Source organism: Dendronephthya gigantea, unplaced genomic scaffold (assembly GCF_004324835.1).
Source record: "Dendronephthya gigantea isolate DGI-Jeju-01 unplaced genomic scaffold, DenGig_1.0 000748F, whole genome shotgun sequence".
Taxonomy (NCBI): Eukaryota; Metazoa; Cnidaria; class Anthozoa; order Malacalcyonacea; family Nephtheidae; genus Dendronephthya; species Dendronephthya gigantea.
In genome coordinates this window covers 1-24,836 of record NW_021163758.1, presented here as the reverse complement: position 1 = coordinate 24,836, position 24,836 = coordinate 1, and the positions used below count along the sequence as shown (strand labels likewise).

Sequence of the window (24,836 nt, the reverse complement as noted above, 5' to 3'; positions counted from 1 at the left end):
AAGCAAAAATTAGTTTCAAGCCTCCTCCTTTGACCTTGCAGAAATGTAAGCCTAGCCAACATCAACAGCAACTTGAGTCCGGAAATGCCGTCAGCTCATCGCAACCTTATAATCGCTCCCCCATAAGTAAGATCAGTGAAGTGTTGATAATTGTAACATCGAATCCAGCCTCAGGAATCATCGTTTCTTAATATACTGTAAATCATTGAGTTTAACGATACATATTTTATACATGCAGCTGCTAAATGTTGTTCCTTTAAGAATCAGTTGTATGTTCGTTTCCTAAATATATTTGAGTAACACCTATACCAAGATTGTACTGTTCACATAATTCCGGACCTATATGAGCAACCCTAACAATTAACCAAATCATGTTTCGGTGATGAAAACGTGAAAACCTTTTGTGTTAGAAAATTTTTTGTGTATTTTTAATTTTTTTCTCAACAGTACCGTAATCGGGGGCGTCTTGTCTGTGCAGTGTCCAGATATGGACTTGTGGGTTTGCTGAAAAAGTTCGTATAAACTACTCCGACCTCAATACACAAGTGGTGAATCCGACTGAGGAGGTTGCATGGTCGTTACTGAGACGGGTATGTTGTGGAACAAATGTCTAGTGATGCTGATTGCTGATGCAGTTGATTCTAGGTGTATCAGCATGCTGCTTTTAACTAATATTCCGTTTGAACTCTTTTAGTCCAACAACGAAATGATCTCCGACACCGCAAACCGGCCAGGTACGTCCAATAATTCCGTCTCGAGATCTGTTTATTACTTGTGCCAGGCCTTTTGTCTTTGCCCTGGTTCAATTTCAAAGGGTTTGAGCTGTACATAATTAACTGGAGAGCAGTCTTAGGCACTGTGCAGTCAAAAAGATGGCGTCTTTGGCGTCTTTTGCGAGCATTGTTCTGATAACAGTAATTATTAATCTTTTTCAGTTTGTTTCTACTGAACTTATGCAGATGGAAACCTCGAGCCCAGAAAAAGAAGATAAGGTTTGCTACCCCTAATCTAAACTTTATGCCAGATACCGTATTTACTCGTTTAATTGCGATCAATTCTACGCATCGTTGTTAAATCGGTCTTTGGAATTTTCGTAATGCGCAGGTCAGTCGTGAAGGCAGAGATTCCAGTGATTTGTGCGAGGAGGTTGTCAAAATGGTAACATTTGGCTACATCTAACTTTCAATTATTTTGTTTAAAGTTCTTGTTACAATTGACAAATAAGAATTTTTTAAACAGCGCCGCCCCCGATTACACCCGGGGCCGTAACTTAGAACGATAGTTGTGGGGGGGGGGTTTATTCATATATTCAGTTCTGCCTGACGGATTTCATTGTGAGCTATTGCACTTACAAAAGAGCATCCGTCGGGCAGAACTGAATATATGAATAAACACCCCCCCAATTATCGTTCTAGTTGCGGCCCTGATTACACCGCTCTATAAGGAAACGCACACTGTACCGGTTACTGGAACCTGAACGGGTCTCACCGGTTACTGGAACTCAACGCATGGGGAGTTAGACTAATCCTATCAAAAGATTGTCCCACCGGTGAGGAGAGATCACGCAGATCTATGTGACAAGTTTGGGACATTCCCGCGTGTTTGGATCAGGCCATCCAAACACGGAAACCATTAAAGTAATTGTTAATTAATTAACACCATGAACTAACAAGCACTCGTCGTGATTTTTCAAAATAAAATTGAAATCAAGAGAAATCTGTGTTTTAATACCTATGGAAATATCAAATACCCCCATTCTCTTGAAATTTTGACGCAATGAATCCTCTGATTCAGAACTTCCGGCGCCGGGTCGCTGCGCATTTCTCAGAAGCAGAGAAAGCATAAGGTAATCCCTGAATTCGTTGAAGATCTCTTCCGTGATTATCGACTGCACAGAAACTCTGGAAGCCAAGCCTATCTTCAGCCGTTGAAGACTTGAAGTGAAGCATGATGCGGCCGCGATCATGATGTACGTAATTCCCAGTCTTATTGCTCGGTCAGTTTGTGCCCGTGCTCGATATAGGCCACAGAATAAGGTTATTCTGTGATATAGGCATAAGAAAAATATTTTTTCTGTTTGGTTTCATTGGCAGTAGATCAAGAAAAGATATAACGGTACGTGAATGCTCTATATGTAACTTATTTTGAATTGCCTTTGAAGTGAGGTTTTGCGTGTGGGCATTTAAACTGCCAGAACTCAAATTATATATATAAACTATATAAGAGAAATTTGTAAATACCGTTGCCGTTGGCAGAGTTGACTGCTCAATGGATATCCAGAGCATATTATTGAAAATTAAGCAATAAGCCAGTATTAGTTTTCACAAGAAAACTTATACTGGCTTATTGCTTAATTTTCTTAGCTTTTCTCCCTTAAATTATAAAGCTGGTTTGGTTCGAACGCTTATAGATAGAGCACGAAAAATTAACAGCTCAATTAGCGAAAAGAAACTCTTTTCTTCTCACTTCATTGATAATATTATCAAAATTGCTGAAGAAAAACATCCTTCCACTGCCCCGAATGTTTCTGGCCGAGAACCACAAAGAGACACTGAAAATGTCCGATATTTTCAACTGCCATATATAGGCCACTACTCCAAGATCACACAAAAACGGTTAACAACTATTATCAATCATTATTGCTTGCCTTTCGAAATAAAATTGGTTTTCTCACAATATAAAATTAAAAATCTTTTTAGCTTTATAAATTTACTTGTGCGGTTTGTAGTAGCCGTTTGTTACATTGGCGAAACAATGCGCCATTTATCTACCACAGAGAACACACTTCCACTGACAAAAACTCCCACATCTACAAACACTTCCTTTCATCACCTAACTGCAAATCACACTATACAGACTCTCGTTTTACTATTCTTGACACTGCCAACTTTTCCTCTACACTTAAAATAAAAGAAGCCCTACATATAAATCAACTCAAACCTGAACTCAATAAGCAAGTTTAACACTATCTTTAGCTTGTAAATATATTGTCGTGTAGTTTCGTGACCTCACTTAGTCTGTTGTCCATGTCTAGTTTACAACAGAAGATGCTGATTCAATTTTTTCCACAGATTCAGAACTTCAGACTTTTGAAAACGAATTTTGAAAAGTTCCTAATCTGTGCCTGGTATGACTTCGAAAGGTCGAGAGCCAGTATTTTTCTTCTTCGACATCGAAGCCGCGAACAGTTCAGTTGGTGCTGACATAATTCAATTTGGGTTACGTGCGATCCAAGTGTCCATTTGATGGCAGAGTTTAGTGCATTTGTGAAAACAAAGCAGAAATTATCATCATTCAGTAATTTAATCTTTTTTAATGTTGAAAAAATTATCTTTATGTCGAAATCTTTGCACAATTCTTTGCATACGCTTCATCTTTCTTTGCCCTTTCCAGCCATCAAACACCAGATCCTTTTCCTCTTGTTTTCAAGAGGATGATGAAATGGGTGACCAATAGGACTTTGGCAGCAAGCAGGAAAAGTAGAAAAAAGGGAAAACAACAGAAAATGTTTTACCCAGGTAAGTTTGAAGCGTTTTCGCCATGTAAAGGCTTGTTTGCACTGCAATTTTTTCTTAGAAAATGTGCATCATTAGGATTTAAATGAAAATTGCACAATCGGTGACATTGAAACATAGATCGCTCACAGAAAAACTGTTGTTGCAATTACTCTGAGCTACAAGGCCAAGTTGGGAAGTTCTGGCTGTGTAGGTCGATGACTACTTCCCCATGCATCAGATCTTTTCCTGCTAATCCCTGCTTCTCCCCTCTTATATTGAACCTGCATGTGGAAAAAATTGAATCAGCATAGATCTTCTGTTGTTTTTTAAAAGTTCAAACATTGTATTCGTTTGTGTCGGGCTCAGCTCTTTGTAAGAATCTGCGTTCGGGTGGCATACCCGCAAATTAAAGCTCAGACAGTATATATTAATAATGTTCTAGTCGACTTGCACTTTTAAACATATTTAAAAATACCACGTAACTGGAGGGTATTCATCATGCAGTAAGTGACCATATTTGAAAGTGTCTTAGTCAAAGGCCATATAATTAGTTTATTAAATATGTTTAAAAGTGCAAGTCGACTAGAACATTATTAATATATACTGTCTGAGCTTTAATTTGCAGGTAAATTCTTTGCACAAATCAATCCACTGATGTAAAGTAACAAGCGATTCTTGCAGGTACTTCGATGTGGCACTCCGATACACCATTCGGTGTACCATTCGGTGTAGATATCTAACTAGAGTTGTCATGATGTATAAAAATAAATTTGTTTAAAAAATAATACCTAAATAACAGTTTATTTCGTTCCTCAGTTTTGCTTGCTCATGGTGGCAATCGGTCGGACTTTCCGATGTTGGTGGACAACATCTCTCGCCACAAAGCCTCATCCGGCTATTTGTACCCGAGACTTCGTGTGGGGGACACATACCAACTTTGTGTAAAGGTGAGTTCTGCATCTGATTCCGAAATTTGTGTTCTCGAATATTGGACAATGCTTTTTTATACATTTCAGCTTCAAGAAAACGGTTTGCCAATATTTGACAAACAAACGAAATTAGGAATGGAAGGTTTGCACAAATTATTCTTCCCTGGTGAAGACTTTAAAGGTACGTGTTTTCTTATAGATCGCGATCTTTTGTTTTGTGCCGACGTAAACAAATTTATGTTTTGTGCCAACATAACCAGGAAATTTATGTGGCTTGTACGAACCAGTGAATGCTTCATTCATTTTTATCACAGATCGTCACAGTGCTTTGGGAGATGCCAGGTTGATGAGGCAAATTTTCGGGGGGCCGCTTCGCAACCACCTGGAAGAAATCGAAACAAAGACGTTGTCTTCCTTGTAAGTATTTTTGGACTTCATCCAGACTCTTTAGTAATGCACATTTAATACTGCATCGTGGTTTCCTCTTGCGCACGCTACTATCTTCTCATCGTCCAATAATTTGCCCTTTAGACATTTGTGTGAACCAGACTTTTCAGACAGTTATCTGAGTTACTATTAGAATATCCTCGATGATATTTTTTACCCCAGTATGGCCTTGACTAAGCATAACAATCGTTGACTAAGCGATTATTTTGTCTTTTTAGTGTGGGTTTGCAAAAAAAGAAAAAGAAAAAAAAAGAAAGAAACCAAACCATTGGCGAAGGTTGGCATTGAATTCGAGCATTAACTCAGTATTCGCTAGTGAAGTGTGAAGTTCCTCTCTTTATATTTTTACATGATCTGACCCGTTTAATAGTTTCTTTGGTTATTCTTCTTTTGTAGTGCAATTTGACGTAACCGCCTATTTGGAAAGTTGATTGATGAAAGTAAGTTGTTTAATTTTCTGCTTCGTGCTCCGTACTCCGTGCTCGTGTTTTACCAATAGCCTAGGTATATTGTTTATCCGAGTTTATGGGTCTAAGTAAGCAATAACCTATCATCCCTTGCACGCTCAGAGTTTACGGTTTAGCTTTTGGAAAGACAACCTTTCAGTGGATGGGTGAATATCACTATTGATTTGGGCACAGAGATTTAAAAAATTACAACCGATTCTTCCATGCACCGAAAGCTACTGTCTGAGCTTTAATCTGCACTTAAAGCAACAGTTTGGACCTATCACAAAGTTTGGACCTATTAGAAAATCAAAGCGGAGAAGTATGTTTAAGAAAACAATGAAAGCGTGGTTAGATTTTAAACATTTCAACTGATTCTTCATCAGAAAGACACTGTCCGAGCTTTAATCTGTGCAAACAAGTACATTCTGTGCACAAAATCAATAGTCATAATCAAGGCAGAAATTTGGACCAATTACGAAATCATTTGATATTTTTAAATATGTTTAAAGAATCGACTCCATGTGGTACACCGAATGGTGTATCGGAGTGCCACATCGAAGTACCTGCAAGAATCGCTTGTTACTTTACATCAGTGGATTGATTTGTGCAAAGAATTTACCTGCAAATTAAAGCTCAGACAGTATATATTAATAATGTTCTAGTCGACTTGCACTTTTAAACATATTTAATAAACTAATTATATGGCCTTTGACTAAGACACTTTCAAATATGGTCACTTACTGCATGATGAATACCCTCCAGTTACGTGGTATTTTTAAATATGTTAAAAGTGCAAGTCGACTAGAACATTATTAATATATACTGTCTGAGCTTTAATTTGCGGGTATGCCACCCGAACGCAGATTCTTACAAAGAGCTGAGCCCGACACAAACGAATACAATGTTTGAACTTTTAAAAAACAACAGAAGATCTATGCTGATTCAATTTTTTCCACATGCAGGTTCAATATAAGAGGGGAGAAGCAGGGATTAGCAGGAAAAGATCTGATGCATGGGGAAGTAGTCATCAAGACTGACCCCATTCTAACGAAGAAACAATTGAAAGAAGGAAAAAACAAAACAAGCAGGCAAGTCTTCAGGACAGCATGCCGGCCAGCAAGCCTTAGCTGGGTAGCCCAAGCAATAAAAACGCTACCGAAAACATGAGCCAACGTCTTTCGACGCGGCTAATTAATAAGCGGAACTACTTTGAAAAGTTTTGCTAAATTTTGAAAAAGAAAAAATGCTTTAGAGCTGTAATTTTACAAATCTTCGCTCCAAATCTGAAAGTTTTCCAACTAAATCAGTGGCATTATATGTTTCTCAATTTGAAACGTTTCTGTCCTTACGTGTTTCAAAATGCCGTCCGAAATAGATAAAAAGACTAAACGTCCTCTTGCTTAAGACTTCGTGTCTTCACATGGGGAGGGGTGGCATGAGGAAAGGCAAGCCTTACCATTTGTTTTCCCATATATTTCTCCCTACGTTTGCTCATATAATCTCAATTACACATGCAGGCCCCATTGGCCCTTGGTGTAATTGGAATTTTAAAGGCACAGTAGCGCCTGTTGAGCGATGTGTTTTAGTGAAATATAACGCGGGCGAACTTTTGCAAGATGGCGGAAACCATGGAGTTAACTACGAGACCGAGGATTTCGACTTTGTTTTGGATATAATATGTTAGCAATATATATGTTAATTAAGCTTACTATGTAAATTTATGAAATGATGCCAACTCCCGATCTCGGCCATATTGAATTTCATGTGCTCCGATTTTGATTTTGTTAATATTCAAAATCAAAATATTCGCTGCTCAACAGACGCCATATATTGTATAAAAAGAAACATACTCCAGTCCGTAGTGAAACACGCGGGATGTTGCGAGACTTTCGAAAAGCGTAATAAAAACACGAGCCGTAAGCGAGTGTTTTTTAGCTTTTCGAAAGTCGAGCAAAAGAAAAGTTTTACATGCCATTGCCACAATGTATTTTCCATTTAATTTATTTTTAGTTTTTTTTTTCAGATTGACTTGATTATCAATTACTGCATCATGGCAGAGTCGGTCGCATGCAACGTAAGTTTTCAAAATTTTTGCTTTCCCATCACTGTATCCCGCCGCTCTCTTTGAGCGTGGTCAAGGGTAAAACTGAGATAATGTCGAAGTATTACTCATGCCCTTATCATGATAAAATCTAGGTTTTTGCGAGGCCGGATGCACTAATGATTCCAGGCGGTACTGTAACATATCTCTTGCCTCTATCAATATACGGCAAGAAAAAATATGTTGCCAATACCCTTTAATTAGTGTGTGACTTGTATGTTATAATCCGACTAAGAAAAACGGTAGACAAAATTTGTAGTAGGACAAAATTCGGAAAAAAGACTACAATCATGGACAAAAAGTAGGTTCAAACACGATGTTCCTGTAGATTTGACTCCATGTATACACGACATACTATATTTGAAAAAAGTTTTAGTGCTGCGTAGGCTGTAAAAATAGCAAATAACTCATTATAGTCCTTTTTTAGTTTGTTTACTCCGCTAGTAGATAGTGATTTAGGATACGATTAACTATTGCTCTAAAGTCACTTAAGCTTACGGTTCGTTGTATTTTGATGAGATGTGCAATAATCAATAAGTAAAAATTAATGTTTGAGGGAAATAAGAACGAGTTTAGTAGAAACATCTGATCACGTCTCAGCATGCCGTCGGTGACTTTTATCCACCAATTATTATCATAACTCATCGGCCATGACGTTTCGCCAATGTACACGTTGTACCCGATTGGTTCTTTGACGTTCACATGGAACACTTTACCCTTCCTACCAAATTATATTCACGTTTTGTACAGAATCCAACTTTGAGATGGGAAACATTTTGTCAACAGTATCTTTAGATCCATTTCAAAGTTATTCTGAGTCTTCGATAACGTTAGGAGTACAGTTTTAACGACGAGATCCATCGCCAAGGGTTATGTACAACTGAACATTTTATTAGTGGCTGTTGATATTGTACAACATCACATGCATAAGGAATACATTAACATATCATGTGAGCATTATATACAGGATTTGAATAATTAAACAATGTATGCGTTAACATTTCACGTGAACATTGTATACGGTATGCGTTGTATGCGTATACAGATAAATAGACAATGTATATGTATACGACGCTGATCTGATGTACGCGTTAACATTTCACGTGAACATTGTGTGCAGAATATGGAGAATTACCATACCAGTGATGATAGACTATAAATTAAACAGTTTAACCTATTGTTTGATTACGAAAAAAATGAGTTTTGCTAACAAATCCACGTCTGTAGGTAATGTGTTAGTCGTAGCATGGGGAGTAAGGAAATTTCAGACATGCAAGATGATTTTAACATTTATTTGTCTTGCAATTGTCTGGCAATTAGTTACATGCAGCAATAAAAAATAATTGCTTCTAAATCGTTATCGCTTTTTGCTCGTTTGCCATGGTTTCCTTAAGGAAGGTTTAGTAAACAATTTGGCTAAGTTTAAATTCTAATCTTCATCATCATCATCGTCATCATCATCACTGCCCTTATTTTCTTTCACATCTTCACTCGTGGTCGTTTAAAAGCCTTTTAATGAGGAACTTTCTCTTATCAACTGCAGCTTCTATTGCTTCTTCTGGGTCAAAATCATCATTTTGAATAAACGCATCTTTTGTGTGCATTATTTTCTTATGTACGGGATCTTTCTTTATTTGTCTCATCCACAAAAGGCGCTCTATGTAGATATTTTCTAATTCTTTCTGGAGTTTACGCATAGCATTCAAGTAAGCTTTCTCTTTAGCGGTATGCTCATCGAAACCACTGCTTATAAAACTTTCTTCCATTTCCTCAAAAGCTGTGTTGCTTCTTTGTTTTGCTTCTTCTATTAACGGTATCCAGGGATCCATTTCTTCTTCGGATTCTGAGTCAGACACCGTCGAACTTCCAGACTGCTGAGTGGAAGTGGTCGAGACTCATCTTGGAAATCTCTTTCTTGACTGTCCGAGTCTGTTTCAGACATGTTTCTTTCTTGTTCTCGTAGTGGACAGTGTTCCTGTTCGTGTCTGCGCTGATTGTAACCGCGGCTAAAGTATCTTCCGCAAAATTGACAGCTCATTCCCTTACCACTGGAGGTGTGGGAATGGCTTGTTATCGAACAGTGATGCAGTTTTATGAGCAAATGAGCATGTGCTCATGAGCAGTTATGAGCATGTGCTCATCTGCTCATCGCAGTTATGCACATGTGCTCATCTGCTCATCGCATAAAATTTACCCGATTCATTGAGATTTTTTGGACGTCGGGTAAAAGTTTGCGCTAGAAGTTTGCGCGTTTTGGCTAGGGAACCGCCGGTCGCCGGCCGTTATTTCAGATGTGATCGACAAATTAAAATATGCTGGCTCCGTTGGCTACTGATCACAGACGGCAAGCAGATTAATGGCTGCATTTTATCTTTTTCAGTTTATAAACACTCCCGTATATGAAGCAATAGCTTCCTGGATAGAAACGGCCTCTCTACCGATTGTTTTGTTGGGTAAGTGGCAATTTTGCAATCCTATCCGACTGCAGACTCTCTAGTGGATTGCACGCTCATTAGTGACTGAGTGATCTAATGTGTTTGTAACTTTTTTGAAGGAGCCAAAGGAGTGGGAAAGACAACCACGCTAATCATGTTACATGAATCATGCAAAAGACCGAAACATTATTTTGTAAGTAATATTCAGAATCAGAGGATTGACCATCTGTGTTGTCTTCACGTTATCCCGACAAAAATCTTTTCCCGTGCTTTTTCGAACAAGCTCTTGTTGATTCCCCGCCAGACTCTTTTGTTTTGTTCAAGAAAAGCAGCAGAAGCAACATTTTTAAAGGGTACAAGCGACCTAAACCTAAATTTTATCAATTGGATAGCGACCAACGTATTAATTTATCCAATGGATAGTGCTTTTTTATCCGTTGGATAGAGCTATTCATGCTTCGTACAACGCAATTTATCCAGCGAATAAAATTTATGCGTAAACCGTTTCCTTTCTGTTTAGGACCTTTCAAGTGATCACGACGTGGTGCGCTTGTCTGAAAAATTGAAGGTTCGTCCTGAAACTGATAGAAAATTGTTATTTGTTGATTACCCAATGATATGGAAATTCTACCATCTACCCATTAACGTTTGTTTTCTTTCTGTTAATATAAGACTATATCGCCATTATCGGGTAATGAAGAGAAAGAATATCCAGTTTGGTTGTTTGTTGACAACATACACGAAATGGTGAACTACACATGCTTAAACGACCTGATCCGTATGTACGTCAAGGGCTGGACACAGGTAATTCTGGAGAATTTTAAACATTTGTTTGCTGCTTTTCAAGAATTTCCTGTATGTCCATGCATATAAAATTCCCAAATAAATTCGGCTTAATATGGTAATAAATTTGGACCATTACTGGCAACTTGAAAAATTATTAGAAATGAATTATTTTCATTTATAAAGTCTTGCAATTTGTTTCTAAACTCTTTATCAGTGAACGCGAGATCTTTTAGCTCATTTGGCAGATTATTCCAAGTTTTAGCCGTAACATTCATGCCGCTAAACGTCGCCCCAGTCTCCAAAAGGGGCCGCGCGGCCGGAAATATTTTGTGTATTCTGATTGGCTAAAATTCGTATTTACGACCCGAACTTAGACACACATGACATAAAACGTCTCGTGTTGTCTAACACTGTTCCTATCCTTGCGGTCACCGTTCCTATGCTGTCTGGCTACCAATTTGATAAGCGAGTATAGTGCTATGGCGTGTAGTGCCCGTTCAGCGCAACATCTATAGTCAAAATTCGCTGTTTCTTGCCCATTTTTGCGCTCTTTCTTGAACTGTTTGAAAAAAGCCAAAAATTAAGCAAAAATTAGTTTCAAGCTCTCCTCCTTTGACTTGCAGAAATGTAAGCCTATCCAACATCAACAGCAACTTGAGTCCGGAAATGCCGTCAGCTCATTGCAACCTTATAATCGCTCCCCATAAGTAAGATCAGTGAATGTTGATAATTGTAACATCAATCCAGCTCAGGCATCATCGTTTCTTAAATACTTGTAAATCATTGAGTTTAACGATACATATTTTATACATGCAGCTGCTAAATGTTGTTCCCTTTAAGAATCAGTTGTATGTTCGTTTCCTAAATATATTTGAGTAACACGCTATACCAAGATTGTACTGTTCACATAATTCCGGACCTATATGAGCAACCCTAACAATTAACCAAATCATGTTTCGGTGATGAAAACGTGAAAACCTTTTGTGTTAGAAAATTTTTTGTGTATTTTTAATTTTTTTCTCAACAGTACCGTAATCGGGGGCGTCTTGTCTGTGCAGTGTCCAGATATGGACTTGTGGGTTTGCTGAAAAAGTTCCGTATAAACTACTCCGACCTCAATACACAAGTGGTGAATCCGACTGAGGAGGTTGCATGGTCGTTACTGAGACGGGTATGTTGTGGAACAAATGTCTAGTGATGCTTGATTGCTGATGCAGTTGATTCTAGGTGTATCAGCAATGCTGCTTTTAACTAATATTCCGTTTGAACTCTTTTAGTCCTACAACGAAATGATCTCCGACCCCGCAAACGAGGTACGTCCAATAATTCCGTCTCGAGATCTGTTTATTACTCGTGCCAGGCCTTTTGTCTTTGCCCTGGTTCAATTTCAAAGGGTTTGAGCTGTACATAATTAACTGGAGAGCAGTCTTAGGCACTGTGTAGTCAAAAAGATGGCGTCTTTTGCGTCATTTTGACGTCATTTGGTCCCCAACTCTCATGTCGCTACCGCTGTACAACCGCGATCAGGCCGAAGTTACGGAACTGTTTCCCCTCTGGTTTTGTTTTCTTCAAGCGGTTCGCTATGATGAGATTACTTACACATTGAAGCTCTACCCAATTCCCTGGGGGATAAAAAAGTTTAAACTGTCGTGCGAGAATTAATAAAACTGCTGAAATTTGCATACGTTCGCATGAATTAACTCATTGCTATAGCTTAATTCGGGCCAATAAAAACTTCACCAAGTTTCCGGATACGGCACAAAACCGAGATGATTTTTTCGGATTCATCGCTGTGTGTGTGAACGGCAACATGAATCCGGTACTAAAACGTTTCGGTTTCGTGACGAATCCGGAATCTTTCGCCTCATCTGTTGTATTTATCTTTTACAGCCTAAGATAAGAGAGTTTTTGGAGTACGTTGGGTTTGTTCCCCGTTTGGTTGAGTCATTAATACAAGAATGTAGAGTACAAAAAAGAAAAGGAGAAGATATAGAAGCTATTATTGCAAGAGTCACACGCAGCACAATCAAAAATTTACATTATGTTCTTAACGAAGATGTTCAATCTCTTAGTCCCGGATCACGATATGCTCATATCTGTGCACTAGCGTTATGTGTTTCGAGAGGGCTTCCCCACAGAATTGCCCACCCTCGTGGACAAAATGAATGTGTCTTGGACCTGTCTGAAGGAAACTTCGGATGAAGTGTTAACATCAGTGTCTCCTCTTGCAACGCATGTTGTCAACCAGCATCTTTCCACTGATGTTTCCCTTCGGGACGAAACGGTAAGTGCCGTGAATATAGTAATGGCGTGTATCTATTGCAATGAAAAAAGCGTCTAGCTATTGAAGCCACCAAGTAAATTGTTGGGAAAAGAACCCAGCTGGCGGTTTTCCGAGAGTGGAGGCACTCTTCGTTCACCGGTCAAAATGTTTTTGTTTTTAGGTTGAACTACTCAAGCAAGTCAACCTCAAAGGTGAAAGCAATGTTCGCGGATACATTTTTGAAACACTCATATTTTCGAACTTTACTAGTGGTAGGTAAACTTTATTTGACGACAGTAGTTTCAGCCCTTAAATACTAGCAGATACCTCGCACTACTTTTCTCAATGAAAATAATTGTCCATTAATGGAGCACACTTGTCCTCTATTTGTCAAAATATAGCATCGGCGCGTTTGACGTTATTGGGCATGACGAAGGACAGGAAAGAAGTAAACTTAACCACGTTATCCCAAGCAGGAGTGGTTCTCAATCAAAAACAGTTTACGTCTACGTTTGAACCAGAAAAGAATATATGTTATGCCACTCCAAATATGAAGGGTGTTGACTTTATTTGTCGCTTGAAAGGGAGGTTTATTTATCCAATGTACAGTCAATAAAGCCTTCATGACTGCAAAAGCGTCGTTTTGGCAAACTTGTCCGAGCGAGTGGACACCTGTACTCATTACGGTGTTTGATGTAGAAGATACTATGCGAAGCCTACTCACCTCGAATGGAACTCTATCAAATGAATTTAAGAATGGGAAATTCTACATTGGGGATGCTAAAACATTGTTAACAGAACATGAAATTAAATTATGTTCTCCAGCATAATTTAATTAAATCTTCTGGCGTTGCTGAATTGATTGTGAAATGATTGGGTCATTATGAAATAATTTGATGGGTGAATTGGTGATAATTGTAAAAACGTATTTAGATAATCAATATTAACATATTTAGATTTATTCAATGGTTCATATTTTAATGGGATTTATGCAATAAATGATCTATTTTAACCTGTAGAGACACAGATGATTTACATATAGATCTCATCTTTTAAAGTGCCTATGCAGGCGACATAATTTTTGTTAAAAAATATATCTCAAAGACTCAAACCAAAATCCGAGGGGCAAATCACTCCAAAAAAAGTGTACGGAATTTTTGGACTTTCAAAATTCCGACGAGTTTTTGGTCGGACTTTCGTACTTTTTGGAATTTTTCCGGACTCTTTGAAAATCTCGATAAAACGAGATTTTTAAAATATTTTCAATTGTGTTGTTGAGGCTTGATTTGAGACTCAAGTTAATTTAATTAAGGTATATAAACTCGGGTATAACAAACTCAAGAACTTTTATAATAAGCCATTCAAATGTCCTGTCCCTAACCCTAGCCCTAAAGAAAAGAAACAAACTAAAAATCGGAATAGAAAAAAATAGCAAACGTTGTTGTAGCGGTGGGGCCCGCATAACGTTATATGGTTAAGCATACTTCGTGACCACTAGACTACCGCTGCAATACTATCCTTGCGGTCACCGTTCCTATGCTGTCTGGCTACCAATTTGATAAGCGAGTATAGTGCTATGGCGCGTAGTGCCCGTTCAGCGCCACATCTATAGTCAAAATTCGCCGTTTCTTGCCCATTTTTGCGCTCTTTCTTGAACTGTTTGAAAAAAAGCCAAAAATTAAGCAAAAATTAGTTTCAAGCTCTCCTCCTTTGACTTGCAGAAATGTAAGCCTATCCAACATCAACAGCAACTTGAGTCCGGAAATGCCGTCAGCTCATCGCAACCTTATAATCGCTCCCCCATAAGTAAGATCAGTGAAATGTTCATCCAGCTCAGGCATCATCGTTTCTTAAATACTTGTAAATCATTGATTTTAACGATACATATTTTATACATGCAGCTGCTAAATGTTGTTCCCTTTAAGAATCAGTTGTATGTTCGTTTCCTAAATATATTTGAGTAACACGCTATACCAAGATTGTACTGTTCACATAATTCCGGACCTATATGAGCAACCCTAACAATTAACCAAATCATGTTTCGGTGATGAAAACGTGAAAACCTTTTGTGTTAGAAAATTTTTTGTGTATTTTTAATTTTTTTCTCAACAGTACCGTAATCGGGGGCGTCTTGTCTGTGCAGTGTCCAGATATGGACTTGTGGGTTTGGTGAAAAAGTTCCGTATAAACTACCCCGACCTCAATACACAAGTGGTGAATCCGACTGAGGAGGTTGCATGGTCGTTACTGAGACGGGTATGTTGTGGAACAAATGTCTAGTGATGCTGATTGCTGATGCAGTTGATTCTAGGTGTATCAACAATGCTGCTTTTAACTAATATTCCGTTTGAACTCTTTTAGTCCAACAACGAAATGATCTCCGACACCGCAAACCGGCCAGGTACGTCCAATAATTCCGTCTCGAGATCTGTTTATTACTCGTGCCAGGCCTTTTGTCTTTGCCCTGGTTCAATTTCAAAGGGTTTGAGCTGTACATAATTAACTGGAGAGCAGTCTTAGGCACTGTGCAGTCAAAAAGATGGCGTCTTTGGCGTCTTTTGCGAGCATTGTTCTGATAACAGTAATTATTAATCTTTTTCAGTTTGTTTCTACTGAACTTATGCAGATGGAAACCTCGAGCCCAGAAAAAGAAGATAAGGTTTGCTACCCCTAATCTAAACTTTATGCCAGATACCGTATTTACTCGTTTAATTGCGATCAATTCTACGCACCGTTGTTAAATCGGTCTTTGGAATTTTCGTAATGTGCAGGTCAGTCGTGAAGGCAGAGATTCCAGTGATTTGTGTGAGGAGGTTGTCAAAATGGTAACATTTGGCTACATCTAACTTTCAATTATTTTTGTTTAAAGTTCTTGTTACAATTGACAAATAAGAATTTTTAAACAGCGCCGCCCCCGATTACACCCGGGGCCGTAACTTAGAACGATAGTTGTGGGGGGGGGGTTTATTCATATATTCAGTTCTGCCCGACGGATTTCATTGTGAGCTATTGCACTTACAAAAGAGCATCCGTCGGGCAGAACTGAATATATGAATAAACACCCCCCAATTATCGTTCTAGTTGCGGCCCTGATTACACCGCTCTATAAGGAAACGCACACTGTACCGGTTACTGGAACCTGAACGGGTCTCACCGGTTACTGGAACTCAACGCATGGGGAGTTAGACTAATCCTATCAAAAGATTGTCCCACCGGTGAGGAGAGATCACGCAGATCTATGTGACAAGTTTGGGACATTCCCGCGTGTTTGGATCAGGCCATCCAAACACGGAAACCATTAAAGTAATTGTTAATTAATTAACACCATGAACTAACAAGCACTCGTCGTGATTTTTCAAAATAAAATTGAAATCAAGAGAAATCTGTGTTTTAATACCTATGGAAATATCAAATACCCCCATTCTCTTGAAATTTTGACGCAATGAATCCTCTGATTCAGAACTTCCGGCGCCGGGTCGCTGCGCATTTCTCAGAAGCAGAGAAAGCATAAGGTAATCCCTGAATTCGTTGAAGATCTCTTCCGTGATTATCGACTGCGACAGAAACTCTGGAAGCCAAGCCTATCTTCAGCCGTTGAAGACTTGAAGTGAAGCATGATGCGGCCGCGATCATGATGTACGTAATTCCCAGTCTTATTGCTCGGTCAGTTTGTGCCCGTGCTCGATATAGGCCACAGAATAAGGTTATTCTGTGATATAGGCATAAGAAAAATATTTTTTTCTGTTTGGTTTCATTGGCAGTAGATCAAGAAAAGATATAACGGTACGTGAATGCTCTATATGTAACTTATTTTGAATTGCCTTTGAAGTGAGGTTTTGCGTGTGGGCATTTAAACTGCCAGAACTCAAATTATATATATAAACTATATAAGAGAAATTTGTAAATACCGTTGCCGTTGGCAGAGTTGACTGCTCAATTGGATATCCAGAGCATATTATTGAAAATTAAGCAATAAGCCAGTATTAGTTTTCACAAGAAAACTTATACTGGCTTATTGCTTAATTTTCTTAGCTTTTCTCCCTTAAATTATAAAGCTGGTTTGGTTCGAACGCTTATAGATAGAGCACGAAAAATTAACAGCTCAATTAGCGAAAAGAAACTCTTTTCCTTCTCACTTCATTGATAATATTATCAAAATTGCTGAAGAAAACATCCTTCCACTGCCCCGAATGTTTCTGGCCGAGAACCAAAAGAGACACTGAAAATGTCCGATATTTTCAACTGCCATATATAGGCCACTACTCCAAGATCACACAAAAACGGTTAACAACTATTATCAATCATTATTGCTTGCCTTTCGAAATAAAATTGGTTTCTCACTATATAAAATTAAAAATCTTTTTAGCTTTATAAATTTACTTGTGCGGTTTGTAGTAGCCGTTTGTTACATTGGCGAAACAATGCGCCATTTATCTACCACAGAGAACACACTTCCACTGACAAAAACTCCCACATCTACAAACACTTCCTTTCATCACCTAACTGCAAATCACACTATACAGACTCTCGTTTTACTATTCTTGACACTGCCAACTTTTCCTCTACACTTAAAATAAAAGAAGCCCTACATATAAATCAACTCAAACCTGAACTCAATAAGCAAGTTCAACACTTTAACACTATCTTTAGCTTGTAAATATATTGTCGTGTAGTTTCGTGACCTCACTTAGTCTGTTGTCCATGTCTAGTTTACAACAGAAGATGCTGATTCAATTTTTTCCACAGATTCAGAACTTCAGACTTTTGAAAACGAATTTTGAAAACGTTCCTAATCTGTGCCTGGTATGACTTCGAAAGGTCGAGAGCCAGTATTTTTCTTCTTCGACATCGAAGCCGCGAACAGTTCAGTTGGTGCTGACATAATTCAATTTGGGTTACGTGCGATCCAAGTGTCCATTTGATGGCAGAGTTTAGTGCATTTGTGAAAACAAAGCAGAAATTATCATCATTCAGTAATTTAATCTTTTTTAATGTTGAAAAAATTATCTTTATGTGAAATCTTTGCACAATTCTTTGCATACGCTTCATCTTTCTTTGCCCTTTCCAGCCATCAAACACCAGATCCTTTTCCTCTTGTTTTCAAGAGGATGATGAAATGGGTGACCAATAGGACTTTGGCAGCAAGCAGGAAAAGTAGAAAAAAGGGAAAACAACAGAAAATGTTTTACCCAGGTAAGTTTGAAGCGTTTTCGCCATGTAAAGGCTTGTTTGCACTGCAATTTTTTCTTAGAAAATGTGCATCATTAGGATTTAAATGAAAATTGCACAATCGGTGACATTGAAACATAGATCGCTCACAGAAAAACTGTTGTTGCAATTACTCTGAGCTACGGCCAAGTTGGGAAGTTCTGGCTGTGTAGGTCGATGACTACTTCCCCATGCATCAGATCTTTTCCTGCTAATCCCTGCTTCTCCCCTCTTATATTGAACCTGCATGTGGAAAAAATTGAATCAGCATAGATCTTCTGTTGTTTTTTAAAAGTTCAAACATTGTATTCGTTTGTGTCGGGCTCAGCTCTTTGTAAGAATCTGCGTTCGGGTGGCATACCCGCAAATTAAAGCTCAGACAGTATATTTAATAATGTTCTAGTCGACTTGCACTTTTAAACATATTTAAAAATACCACGTAACTGGAGGGTATTCATCATGCAGTAAGTGACCATATTTGAAAGTGTCTTAGTCAAAGGCCATATAATTAGTTTATTAAATATGTTTAAAAGTGCAAGTCGACTAGAACATTATTAATATATACTGTCTGAGCTTTAATTTGCAGGTAAATTCTTTGCACAAATCAATCCACTGATGTAAAGTAACAAGCGATTCTTGCAGGTACTTCGATGTGGCACTCCGATACACCATTCGGTGTACCATTCGGTGTAGATATCTAACTAGAGTTGTCATGATGTATAAAAATAAATTTGTTTAAAAAATAATACCTAAATAACAGTTTATTTCGTTCCTCAGTTTTGCTTGCTCATGGTGGCAATCGGTCGGACTTTCCGATGTTGGTGGACAACATCTCTCGCCACAAAGCCTCATCCGGCTATTTGTACCCGAGACTTCGTGTGGGGGACACATACCAACTTTGTGTAAAGGTGAGTTCTGCATCTGATTCCGAAATTTGTGTTCTCGAATATTGGACAATGCTTTTTTATACATTTCAGCTTCAAGAAAACGGTTTGCCAATATTTGACAAACAAACGAAATTAGGAATGGAAGGTTTGCACAAATTATTCTTCCCTGGTGAAGACTTTAAAGGTACGTGTTTTCTTATAGGATCGCGATCTTTTGTTTTGTGCCGACGTAAACAAATTTATGTTTTGTGCCAACATAACCAGGAAATTTATGTGGCTTGTACGAACCAGTGAATGCTTCATTCATTTTTATCACAGATCGTCACAGTGCTTTGGGAGATGCCAGGTTGATGAGGCAAATTTTCGGGGGGCCGCTTCGCAACCACCTGGAAGAAATCGAAACAAAGACGTTGTCTTCCTTGTAAGTATTTTTGGACTTCATCCAGACTCTTTAGTAATGCACATTTAATACTGCATCGTGGTTTCCTCTTGCGCACGCTACTATCTTCTCATCGTCCAATAATTTGCCCTTTAGACATTTGTGTGAACCAGACTTTTCAGACAGTTATCTGAGTTACTATTAGAATATCCTCGATGATATTTTTTACCCCAGTATGGCCTTGACTAAGCATAACAATCGTTGACTAAGCGATTATTTTGTCTTTTTTAGTGTGGGTTTGCAAAAAAAGAAAAAGAAAAAAAAAGAAAGAAACCAAACCATTGGCGAAGGTTGGCATTGAATTCGAGCATTAACTCAGTATTCGCTAGTGAAGTGTGAAGTTCCTCTCTTTATATTTTTACATGATCTGACCCGTTTAATAGTTTCTTTGGTTATTCTTCTTTTGTAGTGCAATTTGACGTAACCGCCTATTTGGAAAGTTGATTGATGAAAGTAAGTTGTTTAATTTTCTGCTTCGTGCTCCGTACTCCGTGCTCGTGTTTTACCAATAGCCTAGGTATATTGTTTATCCGAGTTTATGGGTCTAAGTAAGCAATAACCTATCATCCCTTGCACGCTCAGAGTTTACGGTTTACGCTTTTGGAAAGACAACCTTTCAGTGGATGGGTGAATATCACTATTGATTTGGGCACAGAGATTTAAAAAATTACAACCGATTCTTCCATGCACCGAAAGCTACTGTCTGAGCTTTAATCTGCACTTAAAGCAACAGTTTGGACCTATCACAAAGTTTGGACCTATTAGAAAATCAAAGCGGAGAAGTATGTTTAAGAAAACAATGAAAGCGTGGTTAGATTTTAAACATTTCAACTGATTCTTCATCAGAAAGACACTGTCCGAGCTTTAATCTGTGCAAACAAGTACATTCTGTGCACAAAATCAATAGTCATAATCAAGGCAGAAATTTGGACCAATTACGAATCATTTGATATTTTTAAATATGTTTAAAGAATCGACTCCATGTGGTACACCGAATGGTGTATCGGAGTGCCACATCGAAGTACCTGCAAGAATCGCTTGTTACTTTACATCAGTGGATTGATTTGTGCAAAGAATTTACCTGCAAATTAAAGCTCAGACAGTATATATTAATAATGTTCTAGTCGACTTGCACTTTTAAACATATTTAATAAACTTTATATGGCCTTTGACTAAGACACTTTCAATATGGTCACTTACTGCATGATGAATACCCTCCAGTTACGTGGTATTTTTAAATATGTTTAAAAGTGCAAGTCGACTAGAACATTATTTATATACTGTCTGAGCTTTAATTTGCGGGTATGCCACCCGAACGCAGATTCTTACAAAGAGCTGAGCCCGACACAAACGAATACAATGTTTGAACTTTTAAAAACAACAGAAGATCTATGCTGATTCAATTTTTTCCACATGCAGGTTCAATATAAGGGGGAGAAGCAGGGATTAGCAGGAAAGATCTGATGCATGGGGAAGTAGTCATCAAGACTGACCCCATTCTAACGAAGAAACAATTGAAAGAAGGAAAAAACAAAACAAGCAGGCAAGTCTTCAGGACAGCATGCCGGCCAGCAAGCCTTAGCTGGGTAGCCCAAGCAATAAAAACGCATCAATTACTGCATCATGGCAGAGTCGGTCGCATGCAACGTAAGTTTTCAAAATTTTTGCTTTCCCATCACTGTATCCCGCCGCTCTCTTTGAGCGCGGTCAAGGGTAAAACTGAGATATGTCGAAGTATTACCTCATGCCGTTATCATGATAAAATCTAGGTTTTTGCGAGGCCGGATGCACTAATGATTCCAGGCGGTACTGTAACATATCTCTTGCCTCTATCAATATACGGCAAGAAAAAATATGTTGCCAATACCCTTTAATTAGTGTGTGACTTGTATGTTATAATCCGACTAAGAAAAACGGTAGACAAAATTTGTAGTAGGAAAATTCGGAAAAAAGACTACAATCATGGACAAAAAGTAGGTTCACGTGATGTTCCTGTAGATTTGACTCCATGTATACACGACATACTATATTTGAAAAAGTTTTAGTGCTGCGTAGGCTGTAAAAATAGCAAATAACTCATTATAGTCCTTTTTTAGTTTGTTTACTCCGCTAGTAGATAGTGATTTAGGATACGATTAACTATTGCTCTAAAGTCACTTAAGCTTACGGTTCGTTGTATTTTGATGAGATGTGCAATAATCAATAAGTAAAAATTAATGTTTGAGGGAAATAAGAACGAGTTTAGTAGAAACATCTGATCACGTCTCAGCATGCCGTCGGTGACTTTTATCCACCAATTATTATCATAACTCATCGGCCATGACGTTTCGCCAATGTACACGTTGTACCCGATTGGTTCTTTGACGTTCACATGGAACACTTTACCCTTCCTACCGAAATTATATTCACGTTTTGTACAGAATCCAACTTTGAGATGGGAAACATTTTGTCAACAGTATCTTTAGATCCATTTCAAAGTTATTCTGAGTCTTCGATAACGTTAGGAGTACAGTTTTAACGACGAGATCTTTTAGAGTCTGCACACGCTCCATCGAGTGGCTGTTGATATTGTACAACATCACATGCATAAGGTACAAACATATCATGTGAGCATTATATACAGGATTTGAATAATTAAACAATGTATGCGTTAACATTTCACGTGAACATTGTATACGGTATGCGCGTTGTATGCGTATACAGATAAATAGACAATGTATATGTATACGACGCTGATCTGATGTACGCGTTAACATTTCACGTGAACATTGTGTGCAGAATATGGAGAATTACCATACCACGTGATGGATAGACTATAAATTAAACAGTTTAACCTATTGTTTGATTACGAAAAAAATGAGTTTTGCTAACAAATCCACGTCTGTAGGTAATGTGTTAGTCGTAGCATGGGGAGTAAGGAAATTTCAGACATGCAAGATGATTTTAACATTTATTTGTCTTGCAATTGTCTGGCAATTAGTTACATGCAGCAATAAAAAATAATTGCTTCTAAATCGTTATCGCTTTTTGCTCGTTTGCCATGGTTTCCTTAAGGAAGGTTTAGTAAACAATTTGGCTAAGTTTAAATTCTAATCTTCATCATCATCATCGTCATCATCATCACTGCCCTTATTTTCTTTCACATCTTCACTCGTGGTCGTTTAAAAGCCTTTTATGAGGAACTTTCTCTTATCAACTGCAGCTTCTATTGCTTCTTCTGGGTCAAAATCATCATTTTGAAAAACGCATCTTTTGTGTGCATTATTTTCTTATGTACGGGATCTTTCTTTATTTGTCTCATCCACAAAAGGCGCTCTATGTAGATATTTTCTAATTCTTTCTGGAGTTTCGCATAGCATTCAAGTAAGCTTTCCCTTTAGCGGTATGCTCATCGAAACCACTGCTTATAAAACTTTCTTCCATTTCCTCAAAAGCTGTGTTGCTTCTTTGTTTTGCTTCTTCTATTAACGGTATCCAGGGATCCATTTCTTCTTCGGATTCTGAGTCAGACACCGTCGAACTTCCAGACTGCTGAGTGGAAGTGGTCGAGACTTGATCTTGGAAATCTCTTTCTTGACTGTCCGAGTCTGTTTCAGACATGTTTCTTTCTTGTTCTCGTAGTGGACAGTGTTCCTGTTCGTGTCTGCGCTGATTGTAACCGCGGCTAAAGTATCTTCCGCAAAATTGACAGCTCATTCCCTTACCACTGGAGGTGTGGGAATGGCTTGTTATCGAACAGTGATGCAGTTTTATGAGCAAATGAGCATGTGCTCATGAGCAGTTATGAGCATGTGCTCATCTGCTCATCGCAGTTATGCACATGTGCTCATCTGCTCATCGCATAAAACTTTACCCGATTCATTGAGATTTTTTAGGACGTCGGGTAAAAGTTTGCGCTAGAAGTTTGCGCGTTTTGGCTAGGGAACCGCCGGTCGCCGGCCGTTATTTCACGATGTGATCGACAAATTAAAATATGCTGGCTCCGTTGGCTACTGATCACAGACGGCAAGCAGATTAATGGCTGCATTTTATCTTTTTCAGTTTTAAACACTCCGTATATGAAGCAATAGCTTCCTGGATAGAAACGGCCTCTCTACCGATTGTTTTGTTGGGTAAGTGGCAATTTTGCAATCCTATCCGACTGCAGACTCTCTAGTGGATTGCACGCTCATTAGTGACTGAGTGATCTAATGTGTTTGTAACTTTTTTGAAGGAGCCAAAGGAGTGGGAAAGACAACCACGCTAATCATGTTACATGAATCATGCAAAAGACCGAAACATTATTTTGTAAGTAATATTCAGAATCAGAGGATTGACCATCTGTGTTGTCTTCACGTTATCCCAACAAAAATCTTTTGCTGTGCTTTTTCGAACAAGCTCTTGTTGATTCCCCGCCAGGCTCTTTTGTTTTGTTCAAGAAAAGCAGCAGAAGCAACATTTTTAAAGGGTACAAGCGACCTAAACCTAAATTTTATCAATTGGATAGCGACCAACGTATTAATTTATCCAATGGATAGTGCTTTTTTATCCGTTGGATAGAGCTATTCATGCTTCGTACAACGCAATTTATCCAGCGAATAAAATTTATGCGTAAACCGTTTCCTTTCTGTTTAGGACCTTTCAAGTGATCACGACGTGGTGCGCTTGTCTGAAAAATTGAAGGTTCGTCCTGAAACTAATAGAAAATTGTTATTTGTTGATTACCCAATGATATGGAAATTCTACCATCTACCCATTATTAACGTTTGTTTTCTTTCTGTTAATATAAGACTATATCGCCATTATCGGTAATGAAGAGAAAGAATATCCAGTTTGGTTGTTTGTTGACAACATACACGAAATGGTGAACTACACATGCTTAAACGACCTGATCCGTATGTACGTCAAGGGCTGGACACAGGTAATTCTGGAGAATTTTAAACATTTGTTTGCTGCTTTTCAAGAATTTCCTGTATGTCCATGCATATAAAATTCCCAAATAAATTCGGCTTAATATGGTAATAAATTTGGACCATTACTGGCAACTTGAAAAATTATTAAGAAATGAATTATTTTCATTATAAAGTCTTGCAATTTGTTTCTAAACTCTTTATCAGTGAACGTGAGATCTTTTAGCTCATTTGGCAGATTATTCCAAGTTTTAGCCGTAACATTCACGCCGCTAAACGTCGCCCCAGTCTCCAAAAGGGGCCGCGCGGCCAGAAATATTTTGTGTATTCTGATTGGCTAAAATTCGTATTTACGACCCGAACTTAGACACACGTGACATAAAACGTCTCGTGTTGTCTAACACTGTTCCTATCCTTGCGGTCACCGTTCCTATGCTGTCTGGCTACCAATTTGATAAGCGAGTATAGTGCTATGGCGCGTAGTGCCCGTTCAGCGCAACATCTAT

General features: G+C 38.3%; 3 protein-coding genes and 1 long non-coding RNA gene across 15 annotated transcripts; all 4 read left to right on the top strand.

Moving 5' to 3' along the window:
* The first annotated feature begins 3,116 nt into the window (after positions 1–3,116).
* LOC114544366 lies at positions 3,117–12,619 on the top strand. Of its 9 annotated transcripts, none has more exons than XR_003690398.1 (14): positions 3,117–3,297; positions 3,431–3,518; positions 4,314–4,444; positions 4,514–4,607; positions 4,741–4,843; positions 5,092–5,188; positions 5,270–5,313; positions 7,346–7,396; positions 9,804–9,876; positions 9,978–10,051; positions 10,379–10,426; positions 10,531–10,662; positions 11,672–11,957; positions 12,535–12,619. XR_003690398.1 is itself a non-coding variant. In XM_028563019.1 (9 exons), the coding sequence occupies exons 2-8, from the start codon at positions 5,308–5,310 to the stop codon at positions 11,837–11,839; spliced, it is 552 nt and encodes a 183-aa protein (XP_028418820.1). In that variant the 5' UTR covers positions 5,115–5,150; positions 5,270–5,307; the 3' UTR covers positions 11,840–11,957; positions 12,535–12,619. The 9 variants fall into 9 exon arrangements, 4 of the variants coding, with proteins under 4 accessions (XP_028418821.1, XP_028418822.1, XP_028418823.1 ...); XR_003690397.1 differs by having other exon boundaries at positions 3,394–3,518; XR_003690400.1 differs by having other exon boundaries at positions 3,117–3,518; positions 9,981–10,051.
* Positions 12,620–12,785: 166 nt separating this feature from the next.
* On the top strand, positions 12,786–15,753 carry LOC114544369. Its single transcript, XM_028563027.1, has 6 exons — positions 12,786–12,928; positions 13,089–13,179; positions 13,309–13,495; positions 15,020–15,071; positions 15,510–15,566; positions 15,679–15,753. The coding sequence occupies exons 1-6, from the start codon at positions 12,806–12,808 to the stop codon at positions 15,751–15,753; spliced, it is 585 nt and encodes a 194-aa protein (XP_028418828.1). The 5' UTR covers positions 12,786–12,805.
* Positions 15,754–17,668: 1,915 nt separating this feature from the next.
* On the top strand, positions 17,669–20,364 carry LOC114544367. 4 transcript variants are annotated; one of them, XM_028563024.1, is made up of 7 exons: positions 17,669–17,880; positions 18,013–18,100; positions 18,893–19,023; positions 19,093–19,186; positions 19,321–19,423; positions 19,673–19,731; positions 19,851–20,364. In XM_028563024.1, exons 2-7 carry the CDS (start codon positions 18,016–18,018, stop codon positions 19,883–19,885), a joined length of 507 nt encoding a protein of 168 aa, XP_028418825.1. In that variant the 5' UTR covers positions 17,669–17,880; positions 18,013–18,015; the 3' UTR covers positions 19,886–20,364. The 4 variants fall into 4 exon arrangements, with proteins under 4 accessions (XP_028418825.1, XP_028418824.1, XP_028418826.1 ...); XM_028563023.1 differs by having other exon boundaries at positions 17,976–18,100; XM_028563025.1 differs by having other exon boundaries at positions 17,976–18,100; positions 19,673–19,769.
* A 3,129-nt stretch (positions 20,365–23,493) lies between these two features.
* LOC114544368 lies at positions 23,494–24,229 on the top strand. Its single transcript, XR_003690402.1, has 4 exons — positions 23,494–23,553; positions 23,655–23,728; positions 24,056–24,103; positions 24,211–24,229. It is a non-coding gene; the product is annotated as an uncharacterized LOC114544368 (long non-coding RNA).
* Positions 24,230–24,836: the final 607 nt, after the last annotated feature.